Source organism: Dipodomys merriami, unplaced genomic scaffold (assembly GCF_024711535.1).
Source record: "Dipodomys merriami isolate MVZ:Mamm:240054 unplaced genomic scaffold, mDipMer1.0.p SCAF_55, whole genome shotgun sequence".
In the NCBI taxonomy this organism is placed as follows: Eukaryota; Metazoa; Chordata; class Mammalia; order Rodentia; family Heteromyidae; genus Dipodomys; species Dipodomys merriami.
The window spans coordinates 6232307-6252644 of NW_027206124.1; the positions used below are offsets into that span (position 1 = coordinate 6232307).

General features: G+C 52.0%; 2 protein-coding genes, 1 long non-coding RNA gene and 1 pseudogene across 6 annotated transcripts; 3 read left to right on the forward strand and 1 right to left on the reverse strand.

Annotated features, from left to right (window-relative positions):
* The first annotated feature begins 2407 nt into the window (after positions 1–2407).
* On the forward strand, positions 2408–3435 carry LOC138811930 (large ribosomal subunit protein uL30-like; annotated as a pseudogene).
* Positions 3436–6503: 3068 nt separating this feature from the next.
* On the forward strand, positions 6504–9544 carry Chkb (choline kinase beta). Of its 4 annotated transcripts, none has more exons than XM_069999745.1 (11): positions 6504–6808; positions 6949–7057; positions 7244–7357; positions 7540–7673; positions 7837–7932; positions 8058–8116; positions 8208–8289; positions 8417–8525; positions 8639–8742; positions 9032–9113; positions 9211–9544. In XM_069999745.1, the coding sequence occupies exons 1-11, from the start codon at positions 6606–6608 to the stop codon at positions 9454–9456; spliced, it is 1338 nt and encodes a 445-aa protein (XP_069855846.1). In that variant the 5' UTR covers positions 6504–6605; the 3' UTR covers positions 9457–9544. The 4 variants fall into 4 exon arrangements, with proteins under 4 accessions (XP_069855846.1, XP_069855847.1, XP_069855848.1 ...); XM_069999746.1 differs by having other exon boundaries at positions 9263–9544; XM_069999747.1 differs by having other exon boundaries at positions 9032–9093; positions 9235–9314.
* LOC138811846 (uncharacterized) lies at positions 9005–10602 on the reverse strand. Its single transcript, XR_011367504.1, has 3 exons — positions 10302–10602; positions 9235–9387; positions 9005–9093 (listed from the first exon to the last, which is right to left on the reverse strand). It is a non-coding gene; the product is annotated as an uncharacterized lncRNA (long non-coding RNA).
* Positions 10073–19851, forward strand: Cpt1b (carnitine palmitoyltransferase 1B). The gene is made up of 19 exons (XM_069999744.1): positions 10073–10292; positions 10571–10730; positions 11040–11179; positions 11465–11642; positions 11854–11955; positions 12367–12504; positions 12587–12664; positions 14013–14120; positions 14194–14278; positions 15149–15344; positions 15635–15820; positions 16387–16492; positions 16572–16688; positions 17329–17493; positions 17573–17707; positions 17789–17941; positions 18387–18500; positions 19084–19176; positions 19301–19851. Exons 2-19 carry the CDS (start codon positions 10590–10592, stop codon positions 19382–19384), a joined length of 2319 nt encoding a protein of 772 aa, XP_069855845.1. The 5' UTR covers positions 10073–10292; positions 10571–10589; the 3' UTR covers positions 19385–19851.
* Positions 19852–20338: the final 487 nt, after the last annotated feature.

Below are 20338 nucleotides of genomic sequence, written 5' to 3' on the forward strand. Positions count from 1 at the left end.
TGCCTAGCATGCATGAGGCCCTGGGTTCGATTCCTCAGTACCACATAAACAAAAAAGGCCTGAAGTGGCACTGTGGCTCAAGTGGTACAGTGCTAGCCTTGAGCAAAAGCAGCTCAAGGAGAGTGCCCAGGCCCTGAGTTCAAGCCCCAGCACTGGCAAAAAAAAAATAAATAAAAATTAATAAAAGAAAGTGAATTCCCAATTTCCACATAGAACTGGAGATGGAGCATCTACCAGCCGTGGGCTCATTCAAACCCTAGTACCAACACACACACACACACACACACACACATACACACACACACACACACACACACACACATACACACACACACACACACACACACACACACACACACCTTCCCACCAAAAACAACAAACTCAAATTTCTTTTTGTGATATTAACTGTACCAAGGAGTTGCATCATGGTATTTTGCAGTGCATATATTACCTTTTAATCAGAATAATATCTTCTATTGTTTCCTATGTATTTGTTCCCTACCCCCTTGTTCAACGACTTTCAGTACAATTTCTTAGACCATCCACATAAGTCGTGTGTGTGTGTGTGTGTGTGTGTGTGTGTGTGTGTGTGTGTGCGCTGCTGGTCCTAGAGATTGAACTCAGGGACTGGACACTGTCCTTGAGCTTCTTTTGCTCAAGGCTAGCAACCCTACCACTTGAGCCACAGTGCCACTTGTAGCTTTTTCTGTTTTTGTTGTACTGAGGAATACAACCCAGGACTTCTTGAGTGCTAGACAAGCACTCTACCACTAAGTCACATTCCCAGCTCACACAATGTATTTTTTTTTTTTTTGGGTCCGGTCGTGGGGCCTGAACTCTGGGCCTGGGCACTGTCCCTCAGCTCTTCAGCTCAAGGCTAGCACTCTACCACTTGAGCCACAGTACCGCTTCCAGTCTTTTCTGTTTATGTGGTATTGAGGAATCAAACCCAGGGCATCATGCATACTAAGCAAGCACTCTACCATTGAGCCACCTTTCCAGCCCCTACTAGTTTAATTTTTGTTCTGTGGAAGTACTGGGGCTTGAACTCAGGGCTTAGCATTGTCCCTTAGCTTTTTTGCTGAGGGCTGGCACTCTCCCACTTGAGCTCCATTTCTGACTTTATAGTGGTTTTAATTGGAGGTAAGAATCTTTCTTTTGGGCTGGGAAGTTGGCTCAGTGGTAGAGCGCTTGCCTTGCATGCCTGAGGCCCTGGGTTCGATTCCTCAACACCACATAAGCAAAAGGAAAAAAGCCGGAAGTGGTGTTGTGGCTCAAGTGGTGGAGTGCTAGCCTTGAGCTGAAGAGCTGAGGGACAGCGCCCAGGTCCAGAGTTCAGGCCCCACGACCGGACCCCCCCCCCCCAAAAAAAAAAAAAGAATCTTTCTTTTTTCTCTGACTTGGTTTGTTGTTGTTTTTGCTGGTCATGTGGCCTGACCTGGGTGCTGTCCCTCAGCTCTTCAGCTCCAGGCTAGCATTCTACCACTTGAGTCACAACGCCACTTCCGGCTTTTTCTGCTTATGTGGTACTGAGGAATCGAACCCAGGGCCTCATGCATGCAAGGCAAGAACTCTACCACTGAGCCACCTTCCCAGCCCCTCTCTCCTGACTTGGAATAGGGATCCTCAGATCTCAGTCTCCCAAGTAGCTAGGATTACAGGCATGAGTCACTGGCAACCAGTTCTGTTTAATTATTTATGTTCTTTATATATTCTTGTTATTAATTCTTCATCTGTTGAATAGCTGGTGAGGATTTTCTCCATTTTGTGGATTGTTTTGGTTCTGATATTTCTTTTCTTTTTTTTGGGGGGGAGGGATCTGGTCATGGGGCCTGAACTCTGGGCCTGGGCGCTGTCCCTCAGCTCTTCAGCTCAAGGCTAGCGCTCTACCACTTGAGCCACAGTACCACTTCCAGCTTTTTTCTTTTTGTTTATGTGGTGCTGAGGAATTGAACCCAAGGCCTCATGCATGCAAGGCAAGCACTCTACCACTAAGCCACCTTCCCAGCCCTGTTTCTTTTGCAATGTTTTTGTACACACATTTTTACTTTGATGCAGTTCTGTTTGTTCCTTCTTGCTCTTACTTTCTGAACAATTGGAGTCACATTCATAAATAATTACCTGTGCCTATATGTTCCAGAGTTTTCCCTATGTTTTTCTCTAGTAGTTTCAGATATTACATTTAGATCTTTGAGAGGTTGGAAGTGTAGTTCAGTTGGTAGTCACTAGCCAATGAGTGAAAATGACAGGTAGTGAGTTCAAGTCCCAGCCTCAGACAAAAAAAAAAAAATAGACCTTTCTGGGCACCAGTGGCTCATGCCTATAAGCCTATAATCCTAGCTACTCAGGAGACTGAGGTCTGAGGATTGCAGTTCAAAGCCAGCTGGGCTCTTTTTCACCTGGAGCAATGGAGGGTGCCAAAGAGAAGAAAAAGAAGGTTCCTGCTATGCCAGGGACACTTAAGAAAAAGCAAAGGAATTTTGCTGAGCTGAAAACAAAGTGCCTGAGAAAGAAATGTGCTCAGAAGATGCTTCGAAAGAAAGGAAGAAGAGCCGGGCGCTGGTGGCTCACGCCTGTAATCCTAGCTACTCAGGAGGCTGAGATCTGAGGATCGCGGTTCAAAGCCAGCCCGGGCAGGAAAGACCGTGAGACTCCTATCTCCAATAAACCACCAGGAAAGCGGAAGTGGCGCTGTAGCTCAAGTGGTAAAGCGCTTGCCTTGAGCTGAAGAGCTGAGGGACAGTGCCCAGGCCCAGAGTTCAAGCCCCACGACCGACAAAAAAAAAAAAAAAAAGAAAGAAAGGAAGAAGCTCAGCTCTGAGAAAGGCAAGGAGAAGCTCATCTCTGAGACTGCTAAGCATTATCACAAAGAATACAGGCAAACATACAGAGCTGAGATCCGAAAGGCTACAGTGGCCAGAGAAGCGAGCAACTTCTATGTACCTGCAGAGACTAAATTGGCATTTGTCATCAGAATCAGAGATATCAGAGATGGTGTGAATCCAAAAGTCCATAATGTGTTGCACCTTCTTTGCCTTTGCCAGATCTTCAGTGGTACCTTTGTTAAGCTCAACAAGGCTTCAATTAAGTTGCTGAGGGCTATGGAACCATATACTACATGGGGTACCCAAACCCAAAGTCAGTAAATGAGCTCATCTACAAGCCTGGTTATGGCAAAATTAATAAGAAGCAAATTGCCTTAACAGATAACACTTTGGTTGCTCAATCTCTTGGTAAATATGGTATCATCTGCATGGATGATCTGATTCATGAGATCCATACTGTTGTAAAATGCATCAAGAAGCAAATAACTTCCTGTGGCCCTTCAAGTTATCTTCTCCACGAGGTGGCATGAAGATCACTCACTTTGTAGAAGATGGACATGCTGGCAAAAGGGAGGACCAGATCAACAGGCTTATTAGAAGGATTAACTGAGGTGTCTGCCACGTTATTTTTAGTTTTTTTGTCAGCATGGGGCTTGAACTCTGGGCCTGGGCGCTGTCTCTGAGCTCTTCAGCTCAAGGCGAGTGCTCTACCACTTGAGCCATAGCATCATTTCCGGTTTTCTGGTGGTTTATTGGCGATAAGAGTCTCATGGACTTTCCTGCCCAGGCTGGCTTTGAACCATGATCCTCAGATCTCAGCCTTCTGAATAGCTAGGATTAAAGGTGTGAGCCACTGGTGCCCAGCTTGCCATGCTATTTTTGTAACTGGGTCTATTAATAAACAGTGATGCTGGCAAATTAAAAAGAAAATGAAAAAAACAGCCTGGACAGGAAAATCCGTGAGACTCTGATCTCCAGTAAACCACCAGAAATTCTGGCGCTGTGGGGCTAGGAAGGTGGCTCAGTGGTAGAGCGCTTGCCTTGCATGCCAGAGGCCCTGCGTTCGATTCCTCAGCACCACATAAGCAAAAAGAAAAAAGCCGGAAGTGGTGCTGTGGCTCAAGTGGTAGAGTGCTAGCCTTGAGCTGAAGAGCTGAGGGACAGCGCCCAGGCCCAGAGTTCAGGCCCCATGACTGGACCCCAAAAAAAAAAAGAAATTCTGGCGCTGTGGCTCAAGTGGGAGAGTACTAGCCTTGAGTTGAAGAACTGAGGGGCAGCGCCCAGGCCAAGTTCAACAGAAAAGAAAGAAAGAAAGAAAGAAAGAAAGAAAGAAAGAAAGAAAGGAAGGAAGGAAGGAAGGAAGGAAGGAAGGAAGGAAGGAAGGAAGGAAGGAAGGAAGGAAGGAAGGAAGGAAGGAAGGGAAGGAAGGAAGGAAAGAAAAAGAAGGAAGGAAAGAAAGAAAAAGAAGGAAGGAAAGAAAGAAGGAAGGAAAACCTTTGATACATTTGGAGTTGATTTTTGTACAAAGTTACAGATAAGGAAATAGCTGGGTGGCACTGACACCCAGTATACTTGAAATTTTTTGTTGTGGGGCTTGAACTCTGGGCTTGGCCACTGTCCCTGTGCTCTTCAGCTCAAGGCAATTGCTCTACCACTTGAGCCACAGCACTGCTTCCAGTTTTCTAGTGGTTTACTGGAAATAAGAGTCTCACAGACTTTGCTGCCTGTTAGGTTTTTAAAAAGAGGTTGCCGAGTAAGAACCACACCACCCATGTGGTATTCAGGTAAGGGGTAGGTTTATTCATCGTTCTGGTTGGCATCAGGCCATGTTGGCCCTCCACAAGTCTGGGAAAGAGACCTGGGAAAGAGGGTGTCTGGGCCTGGGCTAGGCCTTATCTGGGCGGAGAAAGGTGTGGCCACATCAAATTCAGATGTGACCTCAGCAGATGCAGATGTGACCTCTTGCAGGTGTGCCAGTTGCCTAGGTAACGCAGGTACTGGGTGGAGACTTTGCTGCAAGGAGGGTGGAGTCTGCTAGCCATCCAGGGGCAGACCTTACACTGTCCAGGCTGACTTTGAATCCTGATCCTCAGATCTTACTCAGCCTCCCGAGGCGTGATCCACCAGTGCCTGGCTACCTAAGATTCTTATCTGCAATTACCACCAAAACATTGGAAGTGGACCTGTGGTTCAAGTGGTAGAGCACTAAACTTAAGCAAAAAAGCTAAGGGACAGCACCTAGGCCCTTAGTTCATTTCTTAGTACTGGTGTACACACACAGCAGATAACTGTAACTGTGTTTTTTTGTTGTTGTTGATGGTCATGGGGATTGAACTCAGGGCCTAAGCACTGTCCCTCAGCTCTTCAGCTCTACCACTTGAGCCACGATGGTACTTCCAGTTTTCTGGTGGTTTATTGGAGATAAGAGTCTCACAGACTTCCCTGCCCATGCTGGCTTTGCACTGCGATCCTCAGATCTCAGCCTCCTGAGTAGCTAGAATTACAGGGGTGAGTCACCGATGCCTGGCTGTGTTCAATTTCTTTAAAGTTTTATATTTTTTATTATGAAGTCCTTTAGCTGCATAATGGTTGTTTATGCCCATGTAGTCTGTGCTTTTGTGGCTATTGTAAATGGAATTTTCTGATTTCTTTCTTAGCCTGTTTGCTGTTGGTATACAGAAAAGTGAGTTTTTGTTGTTTTTTTTTTTTGTATTTTTTTTATTTTGGGGCTGGGAAGGTGGCTCAGTGGTAGAGCGCTTGCCTTGCATGCATAAGGCCCTGGGTTCGATTTCTCAGCACTACATAAGCAGAAAAAGCCGGAAGTGGTGCTGTGGCTCAAGTGGTGGAGTGCTAGCCTTGAGCTGAAGAGCTGAGGGACAGCACCCAGGCCCAGAGTTCGGGCCCCACGACCGACCAAAAAATAATAATTTTGTTATATTTGCACAGAAGAGCTACCATTTCATAAATCAGGTAATGAATGCATTTCTCTACTTCCTCTACTTTCCTCCAGTTTCCCCTGCCTCCCTGCACACAAGCTGCAGAGGTCATTTTCCACGGTGTATACTGAATAGAATGGTTGCATTTGTTTACTTTTTCTGCCTCCCTTACTCCCTCCATAAGAGAAAAAAACCCAAAGCAAAAACAAACACTAACAGCACCCCCCCCCTCCGCCGTGTTTCTATCTTCTGGATTTGTTTCAATAAACAGTGTTCCTGCGCTAAGCTAAGGGCACCTCCTCCAGTCGGTGTGTGAATGTCGAGTCTCGGGGCCACGCCTGTCCTCCCAGCCACCCTGAGCCACCTTCCCAGCCCGTTTTAATTTTTGCTGGAAAGTGAGGTACAGACGCTTACGATCACGCGACTGGTGCTGAATACGCTTCGCGCCAGCGCTCGCCGACGCTCAGCTCGTCTTCCGCCACCGCCGGGAGGCGGAGGATGCGCCCGCCCACGACGCTTCTGATTGGCTCCAGACGCCTCTAGGTTCCGGGCCACCGTCCAAACAACGGCCAGGCTTCGGAGGCCCCGCCCGTCTCGAGGGCGTGACCGGGCGTGCCCCACCCAGGAGACGCCGCCATTGGCCCTTGATCGGAGGCGGGGACCGCGGGGACCGCGGGGACGCGCGGCTCCCCTCACCTGCAGGATGGGCCCGGACCACCGTACGGAAAGAGCCGAGTGCGGCTGGGGAGGCTAGAGCGGCCGGAAGTGGGGTCGAGCGGGGCCGGAAGGAGCCGAGCCCTCCCAAAGAGAGCGGCTTGCAGCAGGGCGTTGGGCCTGTGGAGTTATGGCGGCGGAGGCTTCCGCTGCGAGCGAAGGCGGGGCTGTCAGCGGCCACCCGGCCGAGCGCCCGGACGCGGCCGCCAGCCGGCGGCGAGCCTCGTCGCTGTCTCGTGACGCCGAGCGCCGAGCCTATCGCTGGTGCCGGGAGTACCTGGGCGGGGCCTGGCGCCGAGTGCAGCCCGACGAGCTGCGGGTCTGCCCCGTGAGGTGGGAGGCCCGGGGTCGAGGGTGGGCTCGGGGGCCCTGCGGGAGGCCCGGGGGCGGGGCGGGCCGCGGCGGGCTGGGGCCCGGCCCGGGCCCCCGGGCGGGGCGGACGCCGACTGAAGGCGCTGTGTGCGCGTCTGCAGCGGAGGACTCAGCAACCTGCTCTTCCGCTGTTCGCTGCCGGACCACCTGCCGAGCGTCGGCGAGGAGCCGCGCGAGGTGCTGCTGCGGTTGTACGGGGCCATCCTGCAGGTGAGGGGGAAGCGCAGGGGCGCAGGCGAACGGCACACCTCACGGAGGGCCTGTGCGGCGGGGCCTCGGGTGGTGAGACCGGAAGTTCCAGCTGCTATGGAGAAATCAGGCCCTCCTACAGGTCCAGGGCCGCTTACCTCCCGTCTCCACTGATTTGGGTCCCTTTGCTGTGCCATTTTCCTTCAGGGCGTGGATTCCTTGGTCCTAGAAAGCGTGATGTTCGCCATCCTTGCAGAGCGGTCGCTGGGGCCGCAGCTCTATGGAGTCTTCCCAGAGGGCCGCCTGGAACAGTATCTCCCAGTACGAGCTCAGCCCTCTCCCCACATCGCCTTCTTTCCCTGTCCCCTGTCCTCCTCCCCAGTGTCTGCCTTAACATCCCAGGTCGGAAAATCTCCCCAAGGCCTTGGCCTCCCCCAGGTCCCCCAATCCCTTTCCCCTCCTGCCCCAGCCCCTTCACCATCCTGATAGGTTCCTGGGTGCAGAGCCGGCCATTGAAAACCCATGAACTTCGAGAGCCGCTGTTGTCAGCAGCCATTGCCATGAAGATGGCCCAATTCCATGGTATGGAGATGCCTTTCACCAAGGAACCTCATTGGTTGTTTGGGACTATGGAACGGTGAGTCAGGTTTGTAACCCAAACACCTGAACCCCCATGGGTGTGTCCAGCCCTCCAGTTGAGTTGATTAAGTGTCCCTTTGTCTAGCATGGGCTCTTAAGTTTGCTAGCTCCAGAATAAATAGGATAGTGGGCAGTGACTTACCTATTTGTTTGAATTTCAGGTACTTAAAGCAGATCCAAGACCTACCTTCCACTGACCTCCCTCATATGAATCTACTGGAAATGTACAGCCTGAAGGATGAGATGGGCAACCTCAGGTAAAGGCTGGCTTGGTGGTTGAGCATCTCACCATGCACCTAGGATTTACTGGTGGCAGGAATCTGAGCCTGGCCTATGAGAGTAACTTCAATTACTCTAGACCCATGTCCGTCTACCTCTGCAGGAAGTTGCTAGATTCTACCCCATCACCAGTGGTCTTCTGTCACAATGACATCCAGGAAGGTAAGAAAAGGCTTTTGATTTGAGAATTCTAATCCAAGCTGGAGAGGCCAGAGGGCCCCATAGTGACCCGAACCCCACTCTATTTCCCCAGGAAACATCTTATTGCTCTCAGAGCCAAAAAATGTTGATAGCCTCATGCTGGTTGATTTTGAGTACAGCAGTTATAACTACAGGTAAGGCTGAGAGGGCAGCCTCTTACAGATCTGTTCCAACAAGACGATGGAAAAACAAGCTGGACTTTATCTCCATTCCAGCTGCACTGGGGCATCTGGGAATTGAACTTCCACCTTTTTTCCCCAGGGGCTTTGACATTGGGAACCATTTTTGTGAGTGGGTTTATGATTATACTCATGAGGAATGGCCTTTCTACAAAGCACAGCTCACAGACTACCCAACTCGAGAACAGCAGGTATGTGGACCAAAGGCTGGGAAATGGCTCCAGCATCCCAGAAAGGGTGTTGACTGGGAGGGAAGTACTTCCAGTGGACTCCCTAGTTCCTGACTCCTGTCCATTGTTCCCAGCTTCATTTTATTCGCCATTACCTGTCCGAGGTAATGAAAGGTGAGACTCTTTCTCCAGTGGAGCAGAAAAAACTAGAAGAAGATTTGCTGATAGAGGTCAACCGGTAAGGAAAGAGAGGCAGGTTGGGAGTCTGGAAGGGGCAGAGGAAAGGTGGGGGAGGGGGACGCAAAAGGCTAGTACAGAGTGGGCTTATGATTATGAAATCTGAGCTAGGCAACCAGCCTTAGCTGGTGGGAAGGGACAGTTTCAAAGTGGGGAGTTAGAACTGCATAGGTATTAGGAAAATAGGGGAGAAATTAGAGCTTTGAGGACTGGCTGGCCCAGGGGAAGGGATGAGGCAGAGCCTAAGTGATCTTGAACACAGGTACCTTCCATGCCCCTCCCTTGCCCAGGTATGCTTTGGCTTCTCATTTCTTCTGGGGTCTGTGGTCCATCCTCCAGGCATCCATGTCCACTATAGAATTTGGATACTTGGTAAGCATCAAGGGAGTGGGCATGTTAATTGAGAGCTGGGGAGCAACAATAGCTATATGTTATCCAGGAAACTGGGCAAACCAAGGCATGTGTGTAGCATGCAGGTTCCAAGCCTTCTCACCCTGGCGGGGCCCGGCCTCCTTCCCTAGGAGTACGCCCAGTCTCGGTTCCAGTTCTACTTCCAGCAGAAAGGGCAGCTGACCAGCTTCCACTCATCGTCCTGACCATCCAACTTCATTCCTCAACTTTCTTCTTGGAGCCTCCAGGGCAGGACCTTGGAAGGAAAGACAAAGGGCAGGAGTCCCTGGGGACTGGACTTGTGTCCTCAAATGAGACTGATTGAGAAGGCTGACCTCTCCCCCAGATTGTATAGTTGCCCAAAGTGGGCGCCTTTGGACTGTGTACCTTAATAAATGAGCTGTTCCTTCACAGCTGTCTTGTTTGTGCTTTGGAAACAGAAATACCCGACAGGAACACACAGATGAATGGATGTTCAGTGTTCTGGGCTTAAAAATGGTTGTGGGCCCATTCTGCCCATTGGGGATCTCTGTCCCTCGGGTCTCCCCTGGCTCCAAGTAACAAGTACTAGGAAGACTTGGAGGGTGGCCTAGAGATCGACAGAGGGCGGCCTAGAGACCTACGGAGGGCCCTGGGATGCGGCTGCCCTCCCAGCCACCAGTATCCAGGAGCAGACTAGGCTGCATGGCTGACTCCACCATGACCTTTTCCCTACATTTGGCTATTTTTAGCTATAATGCCACCATCCTCACGTGAGCCCCTTTGCCCCACCGTCACCCCGGCCCCGGACCTTCGAGCAACCTTCAGCTTGCTTGTGGAAACCCTGCCCCTTTCCCCATTCCCACCGCAGGGGGCGGCGGTCTGGCGTGCGCCCCGCCGGGCCTCGGTCTTGTTTTCTCCACCCCAATTTAGGAGTGGGTGTCAGGTTCTCAGCCAGGGTGGGGCCAGGCCGGCCAGGCCTGAAGGACGCGGGGACACAGGCCGAGTAGCCAGCTCGGACGCCGGCGGGAGCAAGCTGAGCCTAGCGGTGGGACCGGGACCCCGCGGTGCCCAGAGCCCCGCACCACGCCCGGCCCTCCCCGCCCAGGAGGCCGCTGCTTCCGGGGCGCTGCCCCCCTCGAGGCCGCCCTTCGCTGCCCGTGTCGACGCCCGGCTCTGAAGGTTCCCTACCCCTTTCCAGTCCCGCTCCATTGTGGCTAGAGCTGTCCGGAACGCCGCCGCGAGGGTTCGGCGACGGCGGTTGGCCGGGCTTGTAGGCCGGGCAGAAGGGCGGAGGCGCGGCCCGCGCCGGAGCCCGGAGCCCGGAGCGCCGCTAGGGAAGCTGGGGCCGGGGAAGGGGCGGTGGGCCCGGGGGCGGGGCCTCGGCGCTGGGAGGCCCGGGCGGGGCCGGCCTGAGCGCGCCGCACACCCTCCCGCCCACCCCCCTTCCCGGCTTCCAGGTGCCGACCAACCCCCAGGATGGCGGAAGCACACCAGGCCGTGGCCTTTCAGTTCACTGTGACCCCAGAAGGGGTCGACTTCCGGCTCAGTCGGGAAGCCCTGAAACACATCTACCTGTCTGGGATCAACTCCTGGAAGAAACGCCTGATTCGCATCAAGGTGGGCATAGGTGGTTCTGGATTCTCCAGCAGGTGCACGGCGGGGCTGGATGTCTGCGGTCGCCCCGTGGTCGGTGTCCGCCACCACTGTGGCCAACAGCGCTGCTGGGAACAGACTTCACTAGAGCAGAAGTTTGAGGGGATCAAGGTGTGATGGGACACTAGGGGTGCTGCAGGTGTGGGTGTGTGGAAGGAATGAGAACAGCACAGCAGGCCGCTGCGGCAGACTGGGAAGCCCTCCCTAGGACCTCACCGGAGCCCGATTCCCTTAGCCTTCTGCTCAACAAGGATGCCTGTTTCTGCTCCACAGAATGGCATCCTTAGAGGTGTGTACCCTGGAAGCCCTACCAGCTGGCTGGTCATCGTCATGGCAACAGTGGGTTCCTCCTACTGCAAGGTGGACATCTCCATGGGGCTGGTCTATTGTATCCAGAGATACCTCCCTGAGAGGTAAAAAGCCAGGAGGGCACAAGTGGCAGGAAAGAGGGCTAGGCTAGTTCCCAAGACCATTCCTGAGCTAGTCAAATTCAAGACAGCAGTTCATAATGGCCCCAGGGGCAACCTTCCCCCAGGACCACCATATCAGCTGGTATTTGATACATTCAGACCTGAGTGTGCCCAGAGAGGTTCTTGCCCCTTTGTGTCTCTCACAAGACTGTTCATAGCCGATGATTTAGAATTCTCCTAATATTGCTGTGAGTGGATCCCCGGCAGTCCTCTCCCCTTCTCTCATAGGTGTAGCCATTATGAGACCCCACAGTCTCGGGCACTTCTCAGCATGGCCATCTTCTCCACGGGGGTCTGGGTAACAGGCATCTTCCTATTCCGACAAACTCTGAAGCTGCTGCTTTCTTACCACGGGTGGATGTTTGAGATGCACGGCAAGACCAGTCATGCCACCAAGATCTGGGCTGTGAGCAGAAACATTGGAGGGTGCAGGAGTGTGGTTTGATACCCCAAGAATCTCATTTGGGGTTCTAAACAGGAGGGGAGAGACAGACTGGGCACTGGTGCCTCATGTGTGGGTTTATCCTGAAGGGGAATGGGGTGGTTCTAAAGGTGTCAGTCATTTGCTGATTTGTGCCTCCTGCCTCCCACTCCAATGCTGTGCCCTGTACTTCTAGATCTGTGTCCGCCTTCTGTCCAGCCGTCGGCCCATGCTCTACAGCTTCCAGACATCTCTGCCAAAACTTCCTGTGCCCTGTGTGTCAGCCACAGTTCAGCGGGTAAGGGCCTGGGTACTAGTGGGCATGGGAGCCTGCGTTCAGAGGCTAGTTCAAACATAAAAGACTGTTTTTTTTGTTGTTTTTTTTTAAATTTTTTTTTTATCCGGTCGTGGGGCCTGAACTCTGGGCCTGGGCGCTGTCCCTCAGCTCTTCAGCTCAAGGCTAGCGCTCTACCACTTGAGCCACAGCACCACTTCCAGCTTTTTTCTTTTTGCTTATGTGGTGCTGAGGAATTGAACCCAGGGCCTCAGGCATGCAAGGCAAGCGCTCTACCACTGAGCCACCTTCCCAGCCCATAAAAGACTGTTTCCTGTAAATAGTTGGCTTGAGAGTAATGGGGCCTGAGTGAGGAGACAGAGATGGGAAGAGGGTTAAGATAGCCATTGATATTTGATCTTGTGGTAATGACAGTACTTGGAGTCTGTGCGGCCCTTATTGGAGGATGAGGAATATTACCGTATGGAGACACTGGCCAAAGAATTCCAGGAAAAGACCGCCCCCAGGCTGCAGAAATACTTAGTATTCAAGTCATGGTGGGCAACTAACTATGTAAGTTTGCCCTCCTGGCCTTGTCCTTACTCACATGTCCTGACTGCCACCTCCCCAGCTTTAATCTCCTGCCCACCCACAGGTGAGTGACTGGTGGGAAGAGTATATCTACCTCCGAGGCAGGAGCCCCCTCATGGTGAACAGCAACTATTATGTCATGGTAAGAACCAAAGCCAGCTTACACAGGCTTCCGGTGTGTGCTTGGCTCTTTCCCTGGCTCTGAGGCAAGGATGTGGAGGACAGTCCAGAGGTCTTGTGGATGCTTCCATGGGGAAGAAGGGGTTATGGAGTGAGGCTTGGGGGATCCTCATCAGGGAGTATTAGAGAATGGCTGAATCTCTCTCAGGCTTGCTTGTCAGACTCCACCATTTCCTGCCTTCATTCCCACCTCCTTGGCTTCCCAGTCACAAGTCCCCAGCTGTTTTGACACCATTTCTAGGGAATTTCTTCAAATATGTCTTGCTTTTGTCCCTGTGTGGGGCCAGACCACAAGATGAATACTATGCTTCAGATGAATACCATGCTTCTCTTAGCGCTCATGAAGTCACTGTGTGCCTGCCCCATGCCACTGGCCCTTCTGACTGTACACCACCTGCTGGTCTCTCTGCTGCCCTACACCCAGTCTTTACCACTGTCAAAAACACACTACTAGCTGGGCGCTGGTGGCTCTCACCTAGAATCCTAGCTACTCAGGAGGCTGAGATCTGAGCCAGCCTGGGCAGGAAGGTCGTGAGACTCTTTTTTTTTTTTTAAGTTTCACTTAGTTTATTTAAGCACTTCAAATGCCATCCATACCAATAACTAACTCCTAGGCCTAATTCTACTAAGCGTGCCCCACACCCAGGGGAGCTCACACGTCATGTCACTTGGTCTGGAGGTCAAGGGGAGTCCGCCAAGGGTGTCCTCTGGGCCGCTCTGAGTTCCTGAGGGAGAAGCGGCTGCCTTGCCCGAGCAGGCTCCAGGGGAGGGTTGGTCCCCCATGGCGTTACCTCGCTCACCTCACTTGGGGAGGTCATCTCCCATGAGACTCTTATCTCCAATACACCACTCAGAAAACCAGAAGTGGCACTATGGCTCAAGTGGTAGAGCGCTAGCCTTGAGCTGAAGAACCGAGGGATAGTGTCCAGGCCCAGAGTTCAAGCCCCACGACTGACAAACAACAACAACAACCCCACTACTAGCCTATGAGGATTCCTTCTAGAAGTATGTACACAGCCTTCCAAAGGTTTCAAGCTGTTTATTAGTGCCAGAACTTTCTTTGGATCAAAATAAGAAAAACATGTACAAATAAAATAAGTATAAAGAAAGAAAGCAACTCTGGTCTAAGTTGGAGCAGACTTGTAGAATGTTAGTTATACATTTCTGGAAGTTGCCCTGACAGCATATGGAATGGGCTGGAAAGAGGAAGTGATACCTTACACCCTTGAATAAGTTGGTCCTCTTGTCAGTGAGACCTACGTGACATGCAGACAGAGGTGTGAGCCCTGCAGGATCTGCTTTGTCTATAGGACCTTGTGCTTGTCAAGAACACAGATGTGCAGGCAGCCCGCCTAGGAAATGTCGTCCATGCCATGATCATGTATCGTCGCAAACTGGACCGTGAAGAGATCAAGCCTGTGAGTTGCATCAGGGTTGAAGGTGGGATGGTGAGGGGAGGCCTGAGTGAGCCATGATGGACCTTTCTCCCAGGTGATGGCATTGGGTATTGTGCCCATGTGCTCCTATCAGATGGAGAGGATGTTCAACACTACGCGCATCCCCGGCAATGAGACAGGTACCAGGCCACAGCCAGGCACCCGGCAGGAACAAGTCCTACCCTCCCAGCTGTGGTCCTGCCATGACTAGGTGCCCAACTACCTACTTATTACTAAGCATTCCTGTGTCTTGGGGTCATGGATATGTAAGAAGTAGTCAGTTTGTGACAGATACTAGGCATTTTTTACAGGCATGGTACTAGATCCCAGGGTGCCCAGAACAGAGCCTCTCCCCTCCAGAGCCTCCCTAAACATGGGAAGATAGTTGTGTAAATAAAGAGTAATGAGAGTCTGGGTATTAATGGCTCACACCTAGAATCCTAGCTACTCAGACTAGGACTATGGATCAGAACAGCTCAGACAGTAAAATTCAAGAGACTCTTATCTCTAGCCAGCAAAAAGCCAGAAGTAGAGGCAAGTGATTGAATGCCAGCTGTGAACATAAAAACCAAGTGAGAGCTTAAGGCCTTGAATTCAAGCTCCAGTATTGGCACATGCGCACACAAGCACACAGTGAGAGGAGCCCTGCTCAGAGGACGCACAGTCACCTTAAACAGAGCTTGCAGAAGGGAAAAGGGGTTTGCCTGGGGGTTATGGAGTCAGCAACTTTCTCTGTTTCTGGAACTGCTGCCTCAGGCAGTTTATAGGAATTACTAGCACTTTGATTGTTGTAAGAGGTAGTGGAAGGACATAACACAAGCCCTGCTTAGCACACAGAGATCTGCTCCTGAGGGATAGAAGGCCCAGGGCAGCGGCAGGTCAAGTATCATCTGACCTGCCAATTACTACGCAGTGTGAAGGAGGTGGCCCCTTTCCAGGGCTGGCTCGGGGAGGGAGGTGCTCTTCTCTCTGAGGCCGGGCCTCAGCCTGTCCACTGGCCTCTGTCACAGATGTGCTGCAGCACCTCTCAGAGAGCAGGCATGTGGCTGTCTACCACAAGGGCCGCTTCTTCAAGGTCTGGCTCTATGAGGGATCCCGCCTGCTCAAGCCTCGGGACCTGGAGATGCAGTTCCAAAGGATCCTAGATGACCCCTCCCCACCTCAGCCTGGGGAAGAGAGGCTGGCAGCCCTCACTGCAGGAGGAAGGTATCTGGACTTATGGGGAGGCTTGCCCTTTCTGTCATGGTAGAATTGGGGCCAGAGGTACAGCCAAGGAATGGGGGCATATAGGACCTAAATAATGAAGGGCATTGGTGGTAAAATAGCAGATAGCTGGCATAGCCACCCTTAATATATGTTGCATGGAAGGTGGGACATGTTCCAGGATACCTAGGCACCCCGACCTCACCCCATTTCCAGGCCCCACCAGGTCCTGGGAAGTGCCCTGAACCAAAGTGCACACTGGCTCCACTGCTCACCTGCCCTTGTGCTCCCAGGGTGGAGTGGGCACAGGCACGCCAGACCTTCTTCAGCTCTGGCAAGAACAAGGCTGCTCTGGAAACCATCGAGCGTGCTGCTTTCTTTGTGTCTCTGGATGAAGAGTCCCACTGCTACAACCCTGATGATGAGGCCAGCCTCAGCCTCTATGGCAAGGCGCTGCTGCATGGCAACTGCTACAACAGGCATGTGCGAGGCTCTGGGCAGAGGGCAGGGAGCAGGGGTTGACTGGAGGGTGGGGGTGGGCTGGGAGGTGGGGTTAACACTAGAATTATGACTAGGCTTAAGAGGATCAACAGAAAAGGAACGTCGCTAGCGGCTAGGTAGTGGCATGGTTAAGTTAGTGATTATAGTCAGGGTTAGAGCTGAAAGTTAGAAATCAAGGTTGTTGGGGCTGGGAAGGTGGCTCAGTGGTAGAGCGCTTGCCTTGCATGCCTGAGGCCCTGGGTTCGATTCCTCAGCACCACATAAGAAAAAAGAAAAAAGCCGGAAGTGGCGCTGTGGCTCAAGTGGTAGAGCGCTAGCCCTGAGCTGAAGAGCTGAGGGACAGCGCCCAGGCCCAGAGTTCAGGCCCCACAACAGGACCCCCCCCCAAAAAAAAAAGAAATCAAGGTTGTTTCAGTTAAGTTTGGAGTTAGGATGATGGTTAGAATTGAGAGCAAAGTGGTATTACTTCTTAACATTAGGATTGTAGGTTAAGGGTCCTGTGTATGCCTCACCTGGGTCATCCATGCATCTACTCCTCCTGCAGATGGTTCGACAAGTCTTTCACTCTTATTTCCTTCAAGAATGGTCTGTTGGGGCTCAACACAGAACACGCGTGGGCAGATGCCCCCATCATTGGGCACCTTTGGGAGGTAACAGGCCTGGAGAGGGGGCCAGCAGGACAGACATTAGTGATGAGCTTTGTTTCCTACCTTAGCTTTCTCCCTTCAGTTTGTCCTAGGCACTGACACCTTTCACCTGGGCTACACAGAGACTGGACACTGCCTTGGCAACCCGAACCCTCAGCTTATTCTTCCTCAGCGGCTGCAGTGGGACCTTCCTGAACAGGTGTGCAAGCCAGGCAGGGGCAGGGGCAAGAGTGATCAGTTCGAGTTACCCACATACACTCCTGTCCTCACCACTTGGACCCCCCTCCTCCAGGGATGGGACAGAAGCTTAAAGAGATGTGGGGTCTGCCGGGTGCGGGTGCCGGTGGCCCATGCCTGTAATCCTAGCTACTCAGGAGGTTGAGATCTGAGGATCACGGTTCAAAGCCAGCCCAGGAAGGAAAGTCTGTGAGACTCTATCTCCAGTAAACCACTAGCAAACTAAAAGTGGCGCTGTGGCTCAAGTGGTAGAGCACTTGCCTTGAGCTGAATTGCTGAGGGACAGTGTCCAAGCCCAGAGTTCAAGCCCTAGGACCAACAATAACAAAAAAAAAAGAAATGTGGGGTCCAAACTTTTCACAAAGAAAGCAGAAAGTTCAGGGCTATCTGTACTTGGAGAAAGGCTGAGGTGCATAGCTCAAAATCCATGGCTCTTGTAATACCCAGCAATGCATCCACTTTACCTAGACTTCATGATGAGTCCTCTCAGGTCCTCTTCTGAAGATATTAGGTTCTGCCTTTTACTTCACACCTCCTCAATGCAACCTAGAGGCCTGCTTGGAGAGCATTGTCCCAACTTGACCCTTTCCATATCTCCGCAGTGCCAAGCTGCCATCGAGAGTTCCTACCAGGTGGCTAAGGCTCTGGCAGACGATGTGGAGTTGTACTGCTTCCAGTTCTTGCCTTTTGGCAAAGGCCTCATCAAGAAGTGTCGTACCAGCCCTGATGCCTTTGTGCAAATTGCCTTACAGCTGGCTCACTTCCGGGTAGGAGCCCTTTTGGGCTGCTGAGTGGGCAGGGCAGCTCGGGGTCCACCTGCCAGATTCACCCTTCTCTGTACCCCAGGACAAGGGCAAATTCTGCTTGACCTATGAGGCCTCAATGACCAGAATGTTCCGCGAGGGACGGACAGAAACTGTGCGTTCCTGTACCAGTGAGTCCACAGCCTTTGTGCAGGCCATGGTGAATGGCTCCCACATGGTGAGCTCTGACCCACTGCTCTTCACTTTCCTATGCATTGAGACACCGGCCATTCTTCATTCTTCTGCATTTATACCCCAGAAAGAAGATCTCCGAGATCTCTTCCGGAAAGCTTCTGAGAAGCACCAGAACATGTACCGCTTGGCTATGACGGGGGCTGGGATAGACAGGCACCTCTTCTGCCTTTACGTAGTCTCCAAGTACCTGGGCGTCAGCTCTCCTTTCCTGGCTGAGGTCAGTGTTGTTGCTGGCTATGGCCTTTAGACCCGGGACCTCAGCCTTCTTGAGATAGTGCTTTGTGTGGCCAGTTCCTACTGTAGCCCTGGAAGTCAGTGGAAGCCTTCTCACCTCACAGCCCACCAGGCCTGCAGTTCCTGCAGGTTCTCTTCATGAAGTCACTGCTTTCATGCTGTCAGGTGGTCCTGGTGCTGGTGAGAAGGGTGGGGGCAAGGCAGTGCAGAGGGTTGCATGGGAGATCTGATGGGCCCTAATGGGCCGGGGAAGGTTTCCTTCACAGGCTGTGGGGTGCAGGGAACAGTAGCCCAGGCAGCTCCTCATGCACGTCTATCCCTATATCCTCACCAGGACAGTGTCTTTCTCAGAGCAGGTCTTTAGTACCATTTAAACAGGTGCATGCTGAGTGCCTAATGTCTGACAGACTTTGGACTCCCTGTTACAGGTGCTTTCAGAACCCTGGCGCCTCTCCACCAGCCAGATCCCTCAGTCCCAGATTCGTATGTTTGATCCAGACCAGTACCCCAATCACGTGGGTGCCGGAGGTGGCTTTGGCCCTGTGAGTATCCCTGAAGGGTGATGGTAGGAAATACTTGGGCCCTAGAGATTCAGTGCAGCGTGTGTATGTGTGTGTGTGTGTGTGTGTGTGTGTGTGTGTGTGTGTGTGTGTGTGTGTGTGTGTGTACACACGTGTATGTATGGGCATATGTGTGTACCATGACCAGACCAGACGGGACAGGAGCACCTTGTGTGGGAGGAACCCTGCATGAAAACAGAGTGGTAGCTGTCAGCACAGGTAGATAGGTTGTAGGGCCCACCAATGTCATGTGGCTCTGTCTTCTCTGCAGAGGACAGCACTCTATATTGGGTCCTTCTGAAATATGTCCAGTTGAGGAATCCAGCTCACCTAGACATTCAGATAGTTTGGTTTGTCAGAAGACTAGAGATCTTCCTGGAACAAGGGGGCAGTATAAGAGTATGAGCCCCCTAGATCTTAGCACAAGGAGCCCTGTTTCCTGGGGTGGGAGGTAAGGTCCTGACATCAAGAATGCAGTCTCCAGGGTTGAGGCCATCTCCTGCAAATCTTAGGGAAGACCAGGCACATCAGCTTTCATGTCCTCTCACTCACCTTTTGTTTTCAGGTGGCAGATGATGGCTATGGTGTCTCCTACATGATTGCAGGAGAAAGCACTATGTTTTTCCATGTCTCTAGCAAGTTCTCAAGTTCAGAGACGGTGAGTCTTCCCTGCTACGTGGCCTGAGGAGAGGTGCCACATGGGGCAACCCAAAAGCCTACTCTGTTCGTGGGAATGGGTGGGATTTGACCTGAAAGTGTGTCTGAGCTCCCAGTTCCTACAGAATGCCCAGCGCTTTGGGAACCACATCCGACAAGCCCTGCTGGACATCGCTGATCTTTTTCAAGTTCCCAAGACTGACAGCTGAGGGATGGAAAAATGCCAGCTGCCCTTTCATCCCTCACACGGTGGAGGAAGGGGCCTGTGGTCTGTGTGCAAGCATAATGCGTGGCCATGCATGGGTGCCCAGCTCCAAGGACTGTTCTGTCAGCAGGTGCCCCTAGGCAAATGCTGCTCCCTGAGGGCCCAGATGGAGGTGGGTTGGAATAAGGAGGGAATTTTGATTTTTTTTCTTGGTAGATATTAATAAATATAAGGCTGTGTAAGTCACTCAGCCCTTAGGTGCCTGTGTTTTGTTTGGGAACTAGAAGTCCCTCCCTTTTCCCTAGCTTAGGCCGGAAAGGTGACAGAGGAAGGGTTGGCGCTTAGAGACTGTTCATGGGGACTTTGTGACATGCTATGGAATGTGTGTCTCTGTCTGCTAAATAACACAGACTCTGAACTTGTCCACACACTCATGTGCACTTGGAATAAACTCTTGCTTCAGAACCTTCACTTCTTCTGTGGGACTTCTTGTGTTTGTCTGCCTGAGGGTGGGATGCACCTGTATTCTCCATGCATGAACGTGCCTCTGTATCCCTCTAAGCAAGAGTACATCCCTAGAGGGTTCCTTGTTATCCCCCAGGCTTGAGGTCTGGCTGCCAGGTTATCATGTCCGTGAGGGCATAAAGGGTCCCCTGGGACAACTCGCTCCTCTCAAGTAGGCTTTTCTGTTAAACTAACATTAGGAGTAAATCAAAAGTGATTTTTATGGGCTGGGAAGGTGGCTCAGTGGTAGAGTGCTTGCCTTGCATGCACGAGGCCCTGGATTCGATTCCTCAGCACCACATAAGCAGAAAAAGCCACAAGTAGCTCTGTGGCTCAAGTGGTAGAGTGGTAGCCTTGAACTGAAGAGCTGAGGGACAGCACCCAGGCACAGAGTTCAGGCCCCATGACTGACCAAAAAAAAAAAAAATCATGGGATTTGGGGGTATTTCTTTGT

Coding starts and splice junctions, on each gene's coding strand:
- Chkb (XM_069999745.1), top strand. CDS start 6,606: ATGGCGGCGGAGGCTTCCGCTGCGAGCGAAGGCGGGGCTGTCAGCGGC. Junction 8,117..8,207: donor TCACAATGACATCCAGGAAG/GTAAGAAAAGGC, acceptor CTATTTCCCCAG/GAAACATCTTATTGCTCTCA. Junction 8,743..9,031: donor TTGCTGATAGAGGTCAACCG/GTAAGGAAAGAG, acceptor TCCCTTGCCCAG/GTATGCTTTGGCTTCTCATT.
- Cpt1b (XM_069999744.1), top strand. CDS start 10,590: ATGGCGGAAGCACACCAGGCCGTGGCCTTTCAGTTCACTGTGACCCCA. Junction 15,821..16,386: donor CATGGCAACTGCTACAACAG/GCATGTGCGAGG, acceptor CTCCTCCTGCAG/ATGGTTCGACAAGTCTTTCA. Junction 17,942..18,386: donor GCTCTCCTTTCCTGGCTGAG/GTCAGTGTTGTT, acceptor TCCCTGTTACAG/GTGCTTTCAGAACCCTGGCG.